The 20,343-nt window shown below is 44.6% G+C and overlaps 1 protein-coding gene across 5 annotated transcripts in view; it reads left to right on the top strand.

The window, feature by feature from the left end:
* The window catches only part of cacna1ha (calcium channel, voltage-dependent, T type, alpha 1H subunit a), a 455,001-nt gene that overhangs the window by 352,778 nt on the left and 81,880 nt on the right, over positions 1-20,343 (top strand). For all 5 annotated transcript variants that reach the window (XM_072481633.1, XM_072481630.1, XM_072481632.1 and 2 more), the window contains exons 22-25: positions 1,315-1,404; positions 2,338-2,530; positions 9,459-9,610; positions 11,096-11,205. In XM_072481633.1, coding sequence (XP_072337734.1) covers positions 1,315-1,404; positions 2,338-2,530; positions 9,459-9,610; positions 11,096-11,205 — 545 coding nt within the window. The remainder of the gene's footprint in view (positions 1-1,314; positions 1,405-2,337; positions 2,531-9,458; positions 9,611-11,095; positions 11,206-20,343) is intronic.

Raw genomic sequence — 20,343 nt, 5'->3', positions numbered from 1 at the left:
TAGTCAGTGACCCAGCTGGGAATCGAACTCAGGACCCTGGTGCTGTGAAGCAACAGTGCTAACCACTGTGCTACTGTGCATTTTATTAGTTCCCTGATCCAATAGCAAAATACCAATGTGCTAATGTATTTAAGATGGACAGAAAACATTGCTCCATTATCATCTGACATCAATTCTGAGGTATTCAGACAAACAGTATAATTTTGTTGTCTTTGTAGATAATTTTGCTTGGAATAAGTTGTATTTTATTTGTCATTCTTTGGATTCTGTGATGAATGGTGGACATTCTTATTGTATTATATATATATATCTGTTGCAGTAATGTTATTAAAAGCCATATATATATTTTGCAGTTTTTTTTTTTTAAATCCTGATTTAACATATAGGGAGGCTGTTTGGCTGCAAAAGGTGCAATTAAGATGCCATAAAAGTGAGATCATCATTCATCCCAACCATGTATTTGTTTAAAATGAGAGGGAAATTGGAACTTTGTTATAATTGCTAGTAGCTGAGAGTAGCTTGAGACATTGGGCAGAATTCTCCGTTTCCCCGCCACATGTTTCTTGGCGGCATGCTGTTCGATGGTGATGGGAATCTCTACTCCCGCCGTTTGTCAATGGGATTTCCCATTGATGCCATCCCAAGCCGCCGGGAAACGTGCAGGTGAGGATGTGCTGCCGGTGGGAAAAGAGAGTCCCAACGATCGGAGAAATCCGCCCATTATGTTTAGATTTAGGTAAGCAGGTCATAAGACAGTTAGTGGAATAGAGGTTATATAATTAATGTGAGGAGCCAGGTCTGTAGCAGGCAGTTTAGCTTTTAGTCTGTCACAGCCAGAAGGACCTGCAGCTTGTGTCTGAAAGGGCCTCTCTCCTTTACTGAAAGCAACTCTCTACACAGAGGACAGCGAGTATCTCTGTGTTGGCTAACTTTACTTGCAAGTGGTTTTTGACCTGTTTGCCTGAATGTTTGATTGATTGGAGTTGGAGACTCCAAGTTACAAGTTGAAGTGTTTCCTTCTATTATTCAGAATTGTTTCACAGTTAATTGGAAGCTATTTTCTGTGATGGTAATGCAGTTGGCCCTATGTAAAGAAGAAAGTTTGTTATAATATAAAAGTTCCCAATTAGTCAGTGGAATTATTCCTGGGGGTGAAGTATCCTTTCCCCACAGTTTACAAATTGCAAAATTGTTGGGGTTTCTCATCCAGTTTCCTGACATACATTGGGGTCTGTTCCAGTATCCTAACAATTCATTTTGAAAGGAACCAAATATTTTAGGAAAACTGATAGATCTCTCTCTATTGCTTTCTAGGCATTGATGTCACTCTTCGTTTTATCCTCCAAAGATGGTTGGGTAAATATAATGTATGATGGTCTCGATGCTATAGGAATAGATAAGCAGGTAATACTAAAACAATCTATGTATGTAATCCTCTTGCAAAAATTTTAACTCAATCTACAGTTTGTTTTTATATTTCATATATAATCAGTTGCTATAGATATATGTAACCAGAACTAACGGTGCTTTTTGTAATAGTACTCGTATTAAATTTCATGGCAGGGTTATTTGCAATATTTCCACTTGTGGAAGCCCAAATCCAAGTGTAACAAATGTAAGAAAGTTACTAATAAATCCAATAAAAAATTCAGAAGAAACATCTTTACCAAAGGAGTTGTTAGAATGTGGAACTTTCTACCACAAGGGATAGTTGAGGAGACTAGTATATCTGCATTTAAGGAAAAGCTAAGTAAGTACATGAAAGAATACAAACAGAAAATGCTGGAAACACCGCAGGTCAGGCAATGCCTGTGTAAAAAGAAGTATTCCAACACCAGGTTAAAGTCCAACAGGTTTGTTTTGAATCACTAGCTTTTGGAGCACAGCTCCTTCATCAGGTGAAGGAGCTGCGCTCCGAAAGCTAGTGATTCGAAACAAACCTGTTGGATTTTAACCTGGTGTTTGAAGACTTCTTACTATGCCCAGCCCAGTCCAATGCCAGCATCTCCACATCATGTGTAAAAAGAAACAGTGTTGACGATTCAGGCAACTGAATTTTCATCAGTATGGTTAGATTGAGTTAGGATGGGAGGAGGCTCATTTGGAGCATAAACACTGGCACAGGAGGTTGGGTCAAACGGCCTGTTTCTCTGCTGTAAATTCAATGTAATCTTGGTAAATATCAATCTGGTGTGAATCATCCCTGCGCAAACTCATGGAACTAATTATAACATGAAATCAAAAATGCTCTATTTTTCTTTATGAAGAACCTGATGGCAGAAACCAATTCTCAACAATGTTTGTTCTCAATCCACTCTTTCCTTTCCCCCTCTGCAGCCACAAAGGAACCACAACCCTTGGATGCTTCTGTATTTCATCTCCTTTCTCCTGATTGTGAGCTTCTTCGTGCTAAACATGTTTGTGGGGGTTGTGGTGGAGAACTTCCATAAGTGCCGGCAGCACCAGGAGGCCGAGGAGGCCCGCCGGCGGGAGGAGAAACGTCTGCGGCGGCTGGAGAAAAAGCGCAGGAGTAAGGAACTGTGCTTGGCTGGTCGGTAGTACGTTTAATCTTTCTGAGCCTTGCCTGTATCCAAACTGGGAAGAAAATGTGATCCCCACAGCATGCCAGTGCATGCTGAGCTCAATTTGCATGTTGACCTGAAAGTACTGATTGCATTGCAGTTTTTTAAAGATATAATTTATTTCAATTTTCTTTAACTTGAAAAAAATCCTAATTCCTTCAGATAAAATCCCTTATGATGTTTGTTGGGGTGGAAGATATACAACAATATCTGCTAGTCAAAAATAAAACATCTCTTTTGTTACCCAGTAACATGTTAGTTATCTAATTATACTTCCCCAACAATATTGAAACATATTTAACTAGTTATTAAATGGACTTCATATACACATTTCATAACTATACATTCCTGATTGCCAATTGTAGAAATCTCATGTTATTACAACACACATACCTTATTAGATGGTAGAGAAAAATAGGAAATTTTGATTGTAAGGGATTGTTTTTTCCATTTCACGGATGGCATAAGTAGTAATCCTGAGAAGTCCCAAAGTTTTGGTTGAATGTGGCCGACTCAGAAAGATGTATGGTTTGTGCTGTATTTTTTAGTGGTGTCCTTTGTCACAACCTGTTGATAAAATACTACCATATAGGTATTGTGGCTAGAAGGAATATGGTCCATTTGATCTTCTGCTGCTAGGCAGTTTCATTGAAAAGTTGTAAAATGTATGTTGTGTTTTATTTCAGCATTCAGTTATTTTAATCACAAACTAAGTTGCTTCTCCCCACTTCTAATTTCCTTTAACCAGGAGGGTAGGATGGTCAATGCTGTGGACATTTCCATGGCTTACTTTTACACTATTTGAAACAACCTAGTTGTCCTACCAAGGTAGATCTATTTTTTTCTCCTCAAAAGATAACTACAGAGGGCAGCACGGTAGCACAATTGTTAGCACAGTTGCTTCTCAACTCCAGGGTCTCAGGTTCGATTCCCAGCTTGGGTCACTGTCTGTGCAGAGTCTGCACGTTCTCCCCGTGTCTGCGTGGGTTTCCTCGGGTGCTCCGGTTTCCTCCCACAGCCCAAACATGTGCAGGTTAGGTGGATTGGACGTGCCAAATTGCCCTTAGGTTAGGTGGGGTTACTTGGTTACGGGGAAAGGGTGAAGGTGTGGGCTTATGTGTGGTCCTCTTTACAAGAACTGGTGCAGACTCGATGGACCGAATGGCTCCTTCTGCACTGCAAATTCTATGAAAATGCTTGAAAAACTTATTCTAAATTTTAATATAATTCCATAGCCTCCATGTAAAAATGAAATTCTATTCCATAACTTTTTCTGTAATTTTAGACAGTGAATCATAATTCCTTATAAATATATTCATGACACATTTTAACTCAGGCGCTGCAGAATTATAATTTTTCATTAAGGGAGGATTGGACTTTCCCAACTCAGGATGCTCGGAGCACGCCCTTGTCTTTGGAGGAAACTAAATAAATCTACCATTCTGAAGTCAGTCACCCACTGGAGTAGGTTGATCGTCACTTCTCTTTCCGAAATGTTACTCAATCATGTCACCGAAACTGACATTGTGCTGTCATTTTATAATCTCTTTGAGGTGGCAGTTTGGACGCTTCTTGTCCAATTGTGCAACTATTTATACATTCTGAATTTTTTCTGTTTTTCTCACCAGCAATATCATTAATGGGAATGTTTTTGTGCCCTGCAAGGAAGGTTATCATGCATTGTTCAGATTCTAAACCATTTGTATTATTGCAGCAGATCGTAGATTTAATACTATTTTAATAGTGTTGTTAAAGCAATAAAACCTATACAATGTGCTCGATCTACACCAATGTCCAAGATAATAAGTGATATTAATAAACGTACTTGAATAAAAGTAACCATTATGGCAATGAAAATACATTTTTATTGCCGGCCAAACAGACGGCAGAAAGTCAACCCGGCAATTCTCATTGTGAGAGGAATTGCAGCAATAAGGGCAACAGCAAATCCAAGTCATGTATGCAACTCAATAGAGTGAAGCATGAAATACTCTCCAAATTACCTTGGATAGATTAGGCCATGAATATCTCTTGCATATACTTGTATAGTGGTTGAAAGTGGTAGCTTCTCATGATAAATAACAACAGTTACTAACAACCTTGAGTGGAATGTTCCTTCCACGTACATCATTTGTTTTGGAGGACCTAAAAAAACCTCTCCTGCTTAATATAATTGACTTCCTTCCTCCCCTGTTCTCTCAGCTGTGACCTAACCTAGCATTCGGCAATGCAGCATTGCATGGCAAATTGCATGTGTTAATGCAAAACAAGCATGTAATAACTGCATGGGATATTTCTCACATCGATTGTGGCAATAGAACAAATTAGATCCATATCATGAACGAGATCCATTCATGTAATTATTAGTTTGGCTTTAAAGCATTCTAAAACATTTACCGTAACTTTATTTCTCTTCAAAGCAAAACTCTGTGACAAAGTTAATAGTATGACCCATTAAGAACAATTCATTACTGTGTAACTCACTATTTTAATTTTTTTCAGATATATTTTGTTCCAAACACCCTCAAAAAACATCCACATAGGACCAACAAGACAAAGTAGATAAAGTTAGTTCAATCTTCCCCGTTTTAATTCACAACACACCCACCCCCGCGACAAACAAGTCCTCAAACATGGACAGAAACAGCCTCCACCATACTACAAACCCTTCCTCCGGTTCCCTGAGGGCAAACTTAGTTTTCTCCAAACTGAGGTCCCCCAACCATGCCGCGACCCCTGGTGGCGCTGCCAACCACCAATATTTAAGAGAATTGGTCGCTGGGCAATCAGAGAGGTGAAGGCCACGACATTGGCCCCTTCCCCTCCTGCACATCCGGCACCTCCGACACCCTAAAAAGCACCACCATAGGTTCCGGCATCAGCTTCACCCTCACAATCCTCGACAGACTCTCGAACACTGCCCCCCAAAAGTTTTCCAATTTTGTACACCCCCAAAACATGTGGGAATGGTTTGCCGGCCCCTTCCCATACCTCTTGCCGTTTGTGACGCCAAAAGGGACCCTTAGGAAGTGGTATAATCGCCCGTCTGCCTCGAAGGCTGTGTACTTGCGGTCACTTGGGCGGATGGGGAGCTGATGGTAGGCGGACTTGAGGTCCACGGTGGAGAAGACTTTATACTGGGCAATCCGATTGACCATGTCGGATATGCGGGGGAGAGGGTACGCGTCTAGTTGTGTGTACCTGTTGATGGTCTGGCTATAGTCAATGACCATCCTTTGTTTCTCCCCTGTCTTCACTACTACCACCTGCGCTCTCCAGGGACTATTGCTGGCCTGGATTATGCCCTCCTTTAGTAGCCGCTGGACTTCGGAGCGAATGAAGGTCCGGTCCTGGGCGCTGTACCGTCTGCTCCTAGTGGCGACGGGTTTGCAATCCGGGGTGAGGTTCGCAAACAAGGACGGGGGTTGCACCTTGAGGGTGGCGAGGCCGCAGATAGTGAGTGGGGGTATGGGGCCGCCGAATTTAAACGTAAGGCTCTGTAGGTTACATTGAAAATCTAAGCCCAGCAAGGTGGGGGCACAGAGTTGGGGAAGGACGTTAAGTTTGTAGTTTTTGAATTCCCTCCCCTGTACCGTTAGGGTAACTATGCAGAATCCCTGGATCTGTACGGAGTGGGATCCTGCAGCTAGGCAAATCTTTTGTGCGCTGGGGTAGGTAGTTAAGGAACAGCGTCTTACCGTGTCGGGATGTATAAAACTTTCCGTGCTCCCGGAGTCGACTAGGCATGGCGTCTCGTGGCCGTTAATTAGGACCGTTGTCGTCGTCGTCTGGAGAGTCCGGGGCCGAGCCTGATCGAGTGTAACCGAAGCGAGCCGTGGTTGTAGTAGTGGGGTGGGGTCCGTTGTTGCCGTCCCAGATGGCGTCGGGGATGGATAAAATGGCCACCCCCATACCTCGCCCGTAGCTGAGGGGTCACAAGATGGCGTCGGGGGTGGACAAAATGGCTGCCCCCATGCGTCGTACAGGTCGGGGGCGGTCCAAGATGGCGGGGCCCCTCCTCCCCTCGTGGTGGTCGGGACCCAAAATGGCGGCGTCTGCGCGTCGCACATTGAGTGCTGGGGGGTCTGGGGGGCGCTAGGACCGCGCGGAGTTCCTGCATTGCGAGCGCCCGGGCCGCGGGCGCTAGGACCGCGCGGAGTTCCTTGGCTGCGAGCGCCAGGGCCGCGGGCGCTAGGACCGCGCGGAGCTCCCTCGCTGGGGACCGCGGTGTTCGGGGCCAAGGCCGGCGGGTCAGTACTGCGAGCGCTGGGACCGTGAGGAGGTCCCTCGCCGGGGACGGAGATCGGGGTCCAGGTAAGCTGTATTGCCGGCGGGTCAGGCGTGGGGCACGGGACGGGGGTGAGGGCCCAGGTCGGCGGCGCTGGCGGGTCAGGCGTGGGGCGCGGGACGGGGGCGAGGGCCCAGGTCGGCGGGTCAGGCGTGGGGCGCGGGACGGGGGCGAGGGCCCAGGTCGGCGGCTCCGGCGGGTCAGGCGTGGGGCGCGGGACGGGGGCGAGGGCCCAGGTCGGCGGGTCAGGCGTGGGGCGCGGGACGGGGGTGAGGGTGGCGTTCGGGACGCGAAAAACCCCTTCCTCTCCGTGGAGAGTGTTGGCCGGCACCCAAATCGGGAGCGCCGGCGGCGGGTCGTACATGGGCTGCGGGGAGGGGGGTTGGGGGGCGTAGGCGGCGTGCAGGGCTCCCAGTTCTCCCGGGGCCGCGGTGGTCGGGACCCAAAATGGCGGCGCCTGGGGGTCGCACATGGCGTGCTGGGGGGGGGGAGTAGGGGGTTTGCCGCGGCGGGTACGTACGGGGCCCAATGGCCTGCCGCGCGGTCGGGGCCGTAGGCGCGGGTATTACGCGCGGCTACATCCAGCGAGCCTGCCAGGGCCCGTGCCTCTGAGATTCCTAGTGACTCTTTTTCTAGAAGTCTTTGGCGGATTTGGGAGGATTGTATACCTGCAACAAAAGCATCGCGCATTAACATGTCCGTGTGTTCGTTTGCGTTCACCGACGGGCAGCTGCAGGCTCGTCCCAAAATCAGCAGCGCGGCGTAGAACTCGTCCATCGATTCTCCGGGAGCTTGCCGTCTCGTCGCGAGCTGGTAGCGAGCGTAGATTTGGTTAACTGGGCGAACGTAGAGACTTCTCAGTGCTGTGAAGGCCGTCTGGAAATCGCGGGTGTCTTCAATGAGGGTGAAAATCTCCGTGCTCACCCTCGAGTGCAGGACCTGCAGTTTTTGTTCATCTGAGACTCGGCCTGTGGTCGATGTGATGTAGGCCTCAAAGCAAGTCTGCCAGTGTTTGAAGGCTGCTGCCGCATTCACTGCGTGGGGGCTGATCCTCAGGCATTCTGGAATGATCCTGAGCTTCATAGTCCTTTTTAGGCACGCTTAATAAATTGTGGCGCACAAAGACTCCATGAGACAAATAGAGTGAAGTCGATGAGGCTTTATTAAGCGTGTCTGTTCCCCAGCAGCCCGATAGTAAACTGGCATGCGGGGGAAGGCACCGGCTTCTTATACTTCGCCTTCAGGGCGGAGTATGAGGTCAACGGCCAACCAGGACCCGGGATCTGTCAGCCAATGACATTAGGGCTTCCAGTCCCACATGACCCCCAATACATACTGTCACACCCACTCACCCGGGCCCAAGTTATATGGGTCCTATGCACCACTATGAGGCTCATCCTTGCACAAGAGGAGTTGACCATTCACTCCACACTCCCTACCCCATCTCCATCCCCAAATCCTTCTCCCACTTCCGCTTAATCCCTTTCACTAGGGCCGCTCTTTTCGTCCCGAACCACCCATACATATCCCCTTCCGTCCCCCGACACATCTGGAAGCAACTACCTCTCCAGCAGCGTGTATTCCGGCACCTGAGGAAATGAGGGCAGTTCCTTCCGTGTAAAATCCCGCACATGCTGACACTTAACCTTACTCCAACTTGGTAACTCAAACCTCTCCCACAACTCCTCCAAACCCGCAAACGTACCCTCCACAAACAGGTCCCTAATCCATACTATCCTTTCCTCCTGCCACTGTCTAGACATCCCCCCCACGGGCACAAACCTACTATTCCCACTGATTGAATACCGACATGTGACCTAGTTTAAAGTGCCTCCTCAGCTGATACCAAATCCTAATTGAATACTCCACCACCGGGCTACTCCGATACTTTCCTGGGGAGAACGGCAATGGAGTCGTTACCAGGACCCTCAAACTCATCTCCTTGCACAAATTCCCCTCCAGCCGGACCCAACTCACTATTTTAATTATTGCATCGTTTAGGAAATGTCTTTAACAGAAGCCCACAAAATTGCATGTGTGGATTTTTACCACTGACTTATTAATTTCCATCTTTCTAAAAACAAAGTTTATCTTTTAGTTTCATACCTTCCATTCAGACATTGGTTATAAAAGTTGCTTGACTAGTTGTGCTCCTTCACATAAAACTTCAAGGCTATTCCACTGGTGGTTTAGATAAACGGAATTGATGTGATGCTGGCCTTTTCGCTTTATTCTCACACCCTCTGGCCCATGCTTCTCTCCAGTTTTCACATTGATGAAATCGAGAGGTCATAGTCTGAAAGTGTAAATTTCAGTGGAATCTGCGATTTAATTATGGGATTCCAAGTCTATAACACAATGAAAAAATGCAGCGTATGTCTACACCACCACCATTGATAACCCATACTTAGCTCAGATCATTGGTGCTGACTTATGCCAGGATTAGCTCGGAAGTTAAGTGATTTTAGTATATTCAATAAGTGAATGTAAAAAACAAATATGTGAACATTGCTACATTGCTGTCTATTATTTTCCCTATGAAAGCTCAAAGTGATCAAGTTTCTTTTTTTTGCTCCTGTCTCCACCAGAAGCCCAACGCAGACCTTATTATGCTGATTACTCCCCTCTTCGACTTCACATCCATAAGTTGTGTACCAACCACTACCTGGACCTATTTATCACATTCATTATTGGTATAAATGTTATCACTATGTCCATGGAACACTACCACCAACCAATTGTAAGTGTGTGCAAAAAGGCAGCCATATAACCTTCATATAGATCGAAAATGCTTTGGATGGCCCATAAACTATAAATTTAAACTTGAGAGTTTGTGAATAATTATAATACAATAATTTGTTGACACCACATAACTCTTCAGCTTACGAGTTTTTGAAATGTGCAGTTTTAGAAATTGTTTTCTTTACCATTTTTATTCCTGTCAAGGTTGGGAAATATTAGTTCAAGGTCATTGGATGCTATACATTTTAGGGGAAAATGTATAGGGCAGGGAGAGTACAATTAGGTGGAGAATAAGCTTCTGCTGTTTTGTTCCATTAATATGCCACTCCTTCATTCTCAAAAAACAGCTACATTCTTCCATTGTAACATTTTTGATTTGCTGACACACTGGCACACTCGGAGACTGATTTGCATGCCGGAATGGGAAAAAACCCGAGAGTCTCAAATATGATCCTGTCTCCGTGCATTCTTGCCTGTCTTTAGTGATGTTGCCGGGATCTTCATGATGCCCTGGAACAGAAAAAGCTGGGGGGGGGGGGTATAATTAAGCTGTATACGGTGATGAGGGGCCAAGGTAGAGAAGATAGAAAAGACCTGTTTTCCCTAGCAAAGAGGTTGATTACCAGGGGCACAGATTTAAGGTGATTGATAGAAGGATTATAAGGGTCATGAGGATAAACCTCTTCACCCAGAGGGTGGCAGGTGTCTGGAATATGCTGCCTGATTTGTTGGTGGAGGCCAAAACCCTCGACTCATTTAAAAGGATCTGCACCTGGGGTGAGAAGAGTTGCAGTTTTCATTTTTCTTTTTTGGCTGGGGCAGACATGATGGACTGAATGGTCTCTTTCTGTGCCATAACATTTCTCTCCCTGAGGCCGGAACCTGGACGTTGCTGCCTTTAAATGCCCCCATGGTACCAGGGGACTACATCTGCAGCTGCAGCTGCAGGCCATCCCTTGGAGGGTTCCATAATTGGACAAAGGAAGTAGCTTCTTAATTGGCCTCTTGTGAGAAGATCATGACCAGTGACTCACCACAGCTATTTCTTTTGTTTGGGTTCTAGAGATCATGCCAAAATCCAGCCCACCTTGGGCTCTGGAACTCGATTGAGACCGTTCAAATTCATTTTGAATAGGAGACAAAGAATATTTTCCATCTGTTAGGCTCTGCCAGATTTGAACTTGCATTTCTCAGAAGAAAGGTCAACTACAGGATAAGTCGTTGTTAACACAATAAAACACAACTTGGCTCATATATAAGATGGTTGTTTTGTTCTACTACAATACCTTTTTATTTCCAATCATGGAAAGAACATGTTTATACATTTGTGACTGGTGAATCATTGTCACTTGTGGGAAATGTTCGGCAGCTGGAAGTGTTTCTTCTTTATCGATTAAAGTTAATAATATATCATCATTCATTAAACCCAGTAATCTGACTTGAGTATTCTAACAATGCATTTTCCTTACCTTGCCTTCCCCAGTCGCTTGAGGAAGCTCTGAAGTATTGTAACTACGTGTTCACCATCGTCTTTGTCTTTGAATCTATTCTTAAACTCGTTGCATTTGGCTTCAGGAGATTCTTTAAAGACAGGTAAGACACCTTTTTTAACCTCCGTGCTGGTGAATTAGAGAAATGGCAGCAAAAAAGACCCTTTTCAGTTCATCATACTTGTACTGGCAGTAGTTTTTTATCTAGAATTATCTGCCATGTTCTCATTTTTCTGCTCCTTTTCCTATATGCTTGCTTTCCAAATACTTAATTCTTTTTTCAATTATGTCGCATAATCTCACCATTAAAACTGAACAGAAACCTGACTGCAAACTAGACAAGAGTGGAAAATGAGCACATCAGTATATAAAATATTTAGGAGTGATAAATGATAAGAAAAAGTTTGGAAGGAATACAAGGAAAAAATATCAAAAGTAACAGTAAGGTATTTCACAAGTGTGTGAACAGAGCACAGTTAAAAATGAGAGGAGGAGAGAATTGTCAATTTGTAGAAATATAGAAAAGTAATAAAAGGTGGGATTTTACAGACCCCCCAACTGCAGGACTGGAAATTTCAGCCAGAAGTCAACAGACCCCTTGCTTGTCCGTCACATTTTCCGTTCTGCCCGTGACAGTTTCTGCAATGGATTTGATTCAATTGTTACTAAAGAGATAAAGTAGAGTCACCATAGTCCCAGATGACCATTGACTGCTTTCCCCTTTGAGGAGAGCAGTTGACGAGGTGATTCAACCTGAGGATCACCACACCTCAGGTGAGGGGCAAGGTTGAGAAGGTGGGCTTTCGTGAATAACCTCAGCTGGTGCAGGAATTGAACCTACACTGTTGGCCTTGCTCTGCATCTCAAACCAGCTTCCCATGCAACTAAGCTAAACCGGGGATCAACATCTATGCCAGGAAAATGTCATGTCCATTAAATAAATATGAATTAATAGATGAACAGAGAATAGTTAAAAGTGACTATCTCGGATTTCAAGAGATGATCATCCTTAACGGACCTCATAGAAATCTTTGAGGCGGTAACATGTTAAAGGGAGAAATGCAGTGCATGTAGTATTCATGGGTTTTTGGAAAGTAATGACAAGATAGTGTACAGGAATACTTTAAAGACAACAAAGAGGTATTGAATTTGGGGAAGGATAGCAAACTGAATTAAAAATAGGTTGAAAGGGAAAATTGGAGCTTACAAATAAAGAAGAGTTAATTTTAAAATATAATAAGAGCTTCCGCGAAGTGCATTCATAATGTGGCCAAACGTTGATTGTCAACCAGCAAATCCTTCCAATATGCCTTTGGCTGGCAGTAAGAGTGGGAGAGCTGCCTTGGTCAGCCAGAAGCTGCAGAAGACAACAGCAAACCACTGCAGTACCTTGCCAAGCATAACCATGGACCCATACATTGAAGGATTTTGGGTTTGGGAGTCACAGATACCTAAGCTAGATAGCCGAGTAATTTTAAAGTAGTTTATTGAATTTAGTTGGAAATAATATGTAAAGCATACAGCTCATGACAGTTGAGAGCGACTCCCTGGTCCCCAAGGACAAACAGACAGTTGGCATAGAATGTGTTGATCTTAGTAGCTTGAGATAGCAGAATTCTGCTGTCTAGCCGAAGTGTTTGGGAACTCTTTTTCCCCGTTTTCTCACTCTTTCCTGGCCCATCTGAAGAAGGCACTCACTGTGTGATAAAGGCAGCCATCTGATGAGGACTCATTAATATTTTTCTAGGGACTAGTAACTTACGTAGTGTCAATCATATATTGAAATCCTTCTGAATAATGTACCTATGATGTCAGGGTGACCTCCCCCCTCCCACCCCACCGTTCATCACCCTGGTTTGAGTCACTCATGTTGGGAGAGTGCCAGCAGGCTTTCTGCTATCGGTTTATTAACATTTGTAGAGTCTAGAGCCCTCAATTTGGGGGACATAAGCTTTGTGATCTTTATCTCTAACTTGTCTTGGTCTCCAACTCCTTAGAATGTTTTTTGGGGGAGAGAGAATACATGCTGTGTCAGCTAGTTTCAACAGAGTCCCGCAGCGAGCGCGTTGAGCTGGGTGTTTCTCAGCACTCAGAGCACCGATAAACGCCATGCTATTGAATGCCCATTCGGGTAAATACAGGGCCTCAGTGGGGAATGCCCAACGTGGCCCCACTCGGTCCCATTTTCTGTACTGAGCAGCTCCGCTTGCTGAAACTCAGTGCAGAAGAGGGTCAGGACGCCATTTTAAAATGTCAGCTTAATCTCTCGACCCCCGATGGGACTCCCGAACTCTCCCAAAGCCCTACACACCTGTAAGGGAGTCCTCAGGCACCCCCAAACCCGTGCAGGGTACCCCCGGGCCTGATCCGCAGCATGGGGAAAATGCCAGCTTGACACCTTGGCAGTGCCAGCCTGGGACCTTGGCAGTGCCTCTGTCAGCTAGCAGTGCCAAGCTGGCACCCAGCTGACACTGCCAGGGTGCCAGCTTGGCACTGCCAGATTTGGGTCGGATCCTGTGATCCTGAGGCTAAGTGTTGACGCCGTCGGAAACGCCGTCGCGTTTCTCGACGGCGTCAATATGGCCTCAGGAGCAGCAATTCTGGCCACTAGAGGGGGCCAGCAGGAGACTGGAGCGATCCACGCCGCTCCAGCTACTGATCCTGGCGTCAACTGGGCGCCGCGGGGTCCGCGCATTGGCCCCGATTGCAGGCCAGGCCACATTGGAGGACCCCCCCCCCCCTGGGGTTGGACCCCCCTCCCACCCGCAGGTCGCCCCCCCATCCTTCCACGCCAAGGTCCCGCCGGCTTAGAGCAGGTGTGAATGGCGCAGGCGGGACTCAGGTTATTTACGACAGCCGCTCGGGGAGGGGGGAGAATCGGTGGGGGGGGGGCCGCGTCGCCGCGCCAACCACGCTGGCGCCAATGGCGAGCGGAGAATTGCACCCCGGCGTTGGGGCGGCGTGGTGCGATTCGCGCCGGTCGCTGGGATTCTGCAGCCCGGCCCCCGGCTGAGAGAATCCTGCCCTAGCTGTCTCATTCTAATATGTGGATTTGCCAAAAAAGTGGTCCACAATGGGCAGGATTCACATTGCGATGTTTCACGAGATCGCGTTAGATCTTGTGAGGCATGGGAGCTGGATAGATCCCAGAAGAGGGGTCGCTTAGCATCTACCGGACGCAATGCACAACGCAGCTTGATCACACCCCATTTCTTAATGGTCTGTATTTCCTAAATCGTGGAGTTCCATGGTTGTCAATGCCACCTTAAGGCATGGTACCAGAGAGAAAGTGGATAGGAGCATGCTTGAAGGCAAAGTTAGTTCATTCTTGGGTATTGATATTGCATTGCTGATATTACACTACTGATATACATACTGCACAAAAAGGATGAATAAGATATAATTAGTAGTCAATTTGATGTGTACCAAAAGTGGATTATTACTAAAATACTGCTGGCCTGTTTCCAGTGGCATCATAGCGTCTCAGGAAATCATGTCCAAATCATGCAACAGAAATTGATAGTAGAAGGATGCTGTCAGAAGAAGCACAGTGCAGTAGTGATAAATGGAGGTGATGTGAATGGTGATACAGCAGTCAAAATGTCCTTTTCAGGAAGTTAAATTAAGGATTGTCCATTCGCATAGAATGAAGAAGACTGCAAAAGCTTCTGTAGGCTGACAAAATCAAAGTCAGCTTTTTAATTTACAAGGAAGAGACATGTTTATTATCAACCATAACAAGGTCATTGCAATAGCATTATGTGCCATCAATAAAATATGGTGAATCCTTGATGATATAGTGAGTTCTATAAATTGACAAAAGAAAGAATGATGGGGGGGAGGGGGTGGGTGGTTGGTGGGGCAACTCCTTCTGGAAATTTAACAGTGCGTTAACAACATGATTAATCCATAAATTAACCAGCAAATTCTGAGGATTAAGCAAAACGCCGTGAATTATGTATTTACTGGTCGATTTGCAGCATTCCACAATCTGCTTTGCAAGAACAGTATCACACCCTTAGCCTTCCTGTTTTTTCTAAGAACCTGCTGGATTTAATCATTAATTTCCCATAAATGTGCTGCAGAAAATTAGGCCTTGTAATTAAGAGCATAAGCACCTTTGAAAGACATAATTAGTAATGCGTGCTGTTCAATCCTTCCAGCTTGAAAAGGGAGCAATTTAAATAATGAAGTTTAATCCCTTCAGGTGATAAATTCTTGCCAGATTAAAAAAAGTTGTATAATCAAATTACATTTTGATTTTTCCTTACCTTCCACTTTTCTCTTTTTTCTCAAAACAATCTTTTGTTCCCTCTTTTAATTTCCCTTTCTGTACCTGAGTTGACTTTAATTCACCCATTTCAGTTTACTTTCACTCTCTAATGTTCTTTGATTTCATTCTGTGATTAGTTTAATTAAATTGTCACATTTTATATTCTTTGCTAATATAAACCAGGGTTAAGATGCATACTGACAGTATGACTGCTAGAGCTGTGATTAAGGGGTCATAAAAGTGAGGTCATCATTGATTTTGCCGGTGAACTGTTCTGCAAATAGATTTGAGATGCATTTATTTGTTTACAGCTCGCTAGTTAATGAAATGTTGTTTACATTTAAAGGACAATTAGGATGTAAATAATATTTGAGGGAGATTGTGTTTGGTCCTTCTAAACAAATCATGGGATACCTTGTGGGAAGAGACAGAACAATGCCTTATTGTTTGGATACAATGATGTAACTAAGGGGAGAGACAGGTCCACCTGAAAAGTTAGTTCTTCCTCGGATTCTACTCCAAAAAGAGGTGTTCCAGTTTTCTTCCTGAAAGGTTCTCTCTCCAAAGATCCTGCACAGAAAAAAGCAAGTAAAAAATCTGGTTAACTTTATTCATGAGTGGTATTTGAACTAAATTGGTTTGCGTAATTGGACTATAATGGCAGATTTAGGAAGAAAGTTAACATTTCTTCTTTCACTTAAGAACTGTTGTAACTGTTAACTGTAAAGTATAAAGCTATTTCTAGGTTGTTAATGTGCTTACTTCTGTGTTTAAATTAAAGTTTATTTTAACATAAAAGATACCTGTGGGTCAGTGTTATCACTCCTGTGGTGTAGTAATATTTCCTCACAATTTTACAATTTGCAAATAGTTGGGTTCTCGTCCAGGATTCTAACAATTCTCAAGCCTTAAATTTCTTTGGTTGAAGGAATACACTGTTGGTGCAACTATGCAATGAGGTCCATGTTGACCTGTTCTCCTTGTTACACCACTATAATATTAATAATAAGCTTTTATTGTCACAAGTCTGATGTTACTGTGAAAAGCCCCTAGTCGCCACATTTCGGCGCCTGTTCGGGTAAGCTGGTACGGGAATTGAACCCGCATTGCTGGCCTTATTCTGCATCACAAACCAGCTGTATAGCCCACTGAGCTAAATCACTAGCAACTCAGACTTCCACCAAATTACAGTGCAAATGTTTGTTGAGCTGAAGGGGCAGAACAATACCTAAGTAATACCATATGCTGCAAGATGTTCTGCTCGAGCAAGGTTCAGCACAATGACATTGATTAAATAGCACAGAAAGGAGAGCTACAATATTATTCAGTATTATTTCACCCCTTCTGGTCAGTATCTTGGAAGGTAAGCTCTATTTTTGACTCAATAACTAACTCCAAAATAAAGCCCTTGGTTACGAAGGATCTATTTACTCAGAGAATCTTAATAATATCTTGACCTGTGGACATACCAAGCATTACCTCCATAAAATCTTTGTAACAGCTTGTGAAATCTCAGAAGGAAAGAACAAAGTCAACAAAGAAAGGCACAAACATCCACAGGTTGCTACAAATTGATTAATCCAACCAAGTATTTTTTGGGAAAATATTTTATATTTGTTTCTTTACCCCTTTTCTTAACATCTTGTACAGAATACATTTAGTGAAGGTGTGCATAACTGGAACCATTTGCTTTGTATGGATTCTGCACTCAAAGTTACATTGTATATGAACTGTATATTATATATTGGCAATCAGCTTCACATGAACTATTCCAAGGTAATTTAACCAACAATTTATTTTTTTCTCTATCCCATCACTGTGGACTTATCCCTGTAGAAATACATTCTACAGCGCCTAGGTCACCATCATCTGAAGGGAAAGTTCCTGAGATGCTTTCCTTCTTGTTGTACGCCATTGATTAGACCAAACAACAATTGATCTTAAAATAATTCTACAGCACAAATCAAGTTCCTGAATATTAAAAATCTGAAATATCACTTAAATTGTGTAAAAATAGTTTTAAATGAGGAATTCTACACAATGTAACTGTGACTTAGGATTGATTGACAACTAGAAATCTGAACAAGTTTCATGTGCTGTGTTGCCAAGATTTATGCCTTCAGAATGCAGCTTTGTCAACATTTTACTGACATGGGTCTCCTTCCAGCAGTGCACAATAATTCCATAGAACATTTCTTTTTATTGTAATTAAGGATATTTTGGGATAAAATGAGTATAGGACCATTGTTCATTGCTAATATTAAAATAAATTCATATATTGATTTCTTGTATACCATAACCTTGAATGCAAACAAGCTACAATGAACATGATCTTAATTCCATAAATTCAGAATCAACACTGCAGTGATCAATATATAGGTCTATTAAACACTTAACTTTAAGACTTTGCAAATGGTGTATTATAATTAACTAATATTTAATATGATAATTTTCTGATTTGGAGGAGACATTAAATTGAAGAAGGTATGCTTCTTAATCTAGTTATGAATCAATGAAGAAATAATTAAATAGGCTTGAATAGGCTTCATCTTTGCACCTGATTCACAATTGTAACTTTGTTAAAAGTAATTTTTAATTTGTTCCTTTTATCTCATGTTGGGTCTCCCAGTTTGTGCATCAATCCCAGACAAATATACCTGTCCCTAATCACTTAAGAAAGACCCATTTGCAATCATGACCCTATGGCCTTCATGAAATCAGGAACTATTTATGGGAGAGATGAGCTGCAACCTACCAGTCAGTGGCATGGAATGCTGGTACACCAACTTAAAGTATCAGAAATATTTACTTTAAAATTCTGACCATTATAATTATATATAATGTTATATGTAAAGTTCTAAGTGCAATTTGTGGCAGGTTTTGCTGAGAGTTTACCACTGCTTTGCCGGTGACTTCCCCACCGCTATCTAACAACACTTAGGGCAGGATTTACTGACCAACCCGCTGCATGTTTTGAGGCACCAGCGGGATTTTCTGGTCCTGCTGTTGTCACCCCTTGTCACCGGGAAAGCAGTGCACCATTAGTGGGACTGGAATATCCCGCCGGCGTGAACAACCAGTAAATTCTGCCCTTCATCATTAGGGCAGCACGGTAGCATTGTGGATAGCACAATTGCTTCACAGCTCCAGGGTCCCAGGTTCGATTCCCAGCTTGGGTCACTGTCTGTGCGGAGTCTGCACATTCTCCCCATGTGTGCGTGGGTTTCCTCCGGGTGCTCCGGTTTCCTCCCACAGTCCAAAGATGTGCAGGTTAGGTGGATTGGCCATGCTAAATTGCCCTTAGTGTCCAAAATTGCCCTTAGTGTTGGGTGGGGTTACTGGGTTATGGGGATAGGGTGGAGGTGTGGGCTTGGGTAGGGTGCTCTTTCCATGAGCTGGTGCAGACTCAATAGGCCGAATGGCCTCCTTCTGCACTGTAAATTCTATAAATTCTATGATCACTTTTTGGGGCCCTGGGGAGTTTCTCACCTGCTAAGTCCACACTTAAGAAAAGCAGCACGGCCCAACGCAATCGATAAATGCTGGGAGATCCCACTTCTGGACCTACCTGGCTCGCCACACCTTGCGAGATCTAACACAATGTAGCGAGACGTTGTGATATGAATCCCGCCAATTCTGGGTGGGATCACTTTCTGGCAGATCTGCATATTAGAGTGAGACAGTGGACTGGGCATCATGGCTGATGGGGCGGGAGGCTAAAAATCATTGAAAAAATATTGAAAACTGTTGGACTTGCTGAGGGATGGCTGCCCGGGCCGGGGGCATGAGCAGGCAGTGACTTGGTGCCAAGTCTGTGGACTTGGGGTGTCTCCCTTGGGATTAGGGTGGCCTGGCTCAGACCACCATTGCTGCAGTCTTTTAGAAGTATCCCTTTGGTGGTACTTGCAGGCTCCTGGCTGCTCACACTGCTGAATGTTGCGTGTGTCCTTTAAATGCTTAGAATGCCTCTGGTCATCTCAGAATCCACCCAGGCCGCCCTTCTAGATACTCTCATACCCCAACTGCATCATCAAGGGCCAAGCTCAATCTGGAGCCCACCAGGTATTGGCACTCCTCAAAAGTGCTGCCCCATTTCAGAGGAAGCAGGGGATGAGCAGAGCCCACCTCAACCAGAGGCGACCTGCAGAGCAGCCTTTTGAACCCTTTCTGGTTCTCTGGCCCTCTCAGAGCAGAGGACTCACCAGTGACCCTCACCTCTCTGGATCATAAGCAATGCCTTCCTGGTGTGACTAGCACCACTGACCACCTCTGCCCCCACCTCCCAGGCATGTTCAGGACGGCAGGCTTGAGTTTGCAACCCATGCTGGGGAAGAGGGTGTCCCTCCACGCCTCATTGGCATGAAGCTGTGGGTCCATCACTGACCTCTGACCTCAGGGGGAAGGTCTTCTGTGAGCCACCTTGGTGGCTGCATTGTGGGTGTGGAAAGTGGAGTGCTTAAAAACAGCTGCAGCTGTCAGGCTGTTTGGCATTAACTTTATCTCCAGTGGTTAGAATGCCTGCTAGGCCGGGAATTGCTCAGAATTTTCGCAGTGCCGAGAAACACATGGCTATAAAACGGCACCCATGTTAGATAAGGGGCCTCAGCAGGGAATGCGTGGCCGAGGCCGCACATAGGCCAGTTTTGTGCACTGAGGAGCTCCGCTCGTCGGACCTCTTCTGTGCAGTGAGAGATCAGGAGGCCATTAAAAATGGGCAACAATGTTCACATTCCAAAACCATATTAAAAAAATTAAGACTTTAAAAAATAAATTTAGAGTACCCAATTATTTTTCCAGTTTAGGGGCAATTTAGCGTGGCCAATTTACCGACCCTGCACATCTTTGGATTGTGGGGGTGAGATCCACGGAGACACAAGGAGAATGTGCAAACTCCATGTGGACAGTGACCCGGGGCTGATATTGAAAGCGGGTCCTCAGCGCTGTGAGGCAGCATTGCTAACCACTGTG

This window comes from Scyliorhinus torazame, chromosome 17 (genome assembly GCF_047496885.1).
Source record: "Scyliorhinus torazame isolate Kashiwa2021f chromosome 17, sScyTor2.1, whole genome shotgun sequence".
In the NCBI taxonomy this organism is placed as follows: Eukaryota; Metazoa; Chordata; class Chondrichthyes; order Carcharhiniformes; family Scyliorhinidae; genus Scyliorhinus; species Scyliorhinus torazame.
The sequence above is the reverse complement of the archived record's forward strand: the minus strand, read 5'-3'. Positions and strand labels throughout refer to the sequence as shown.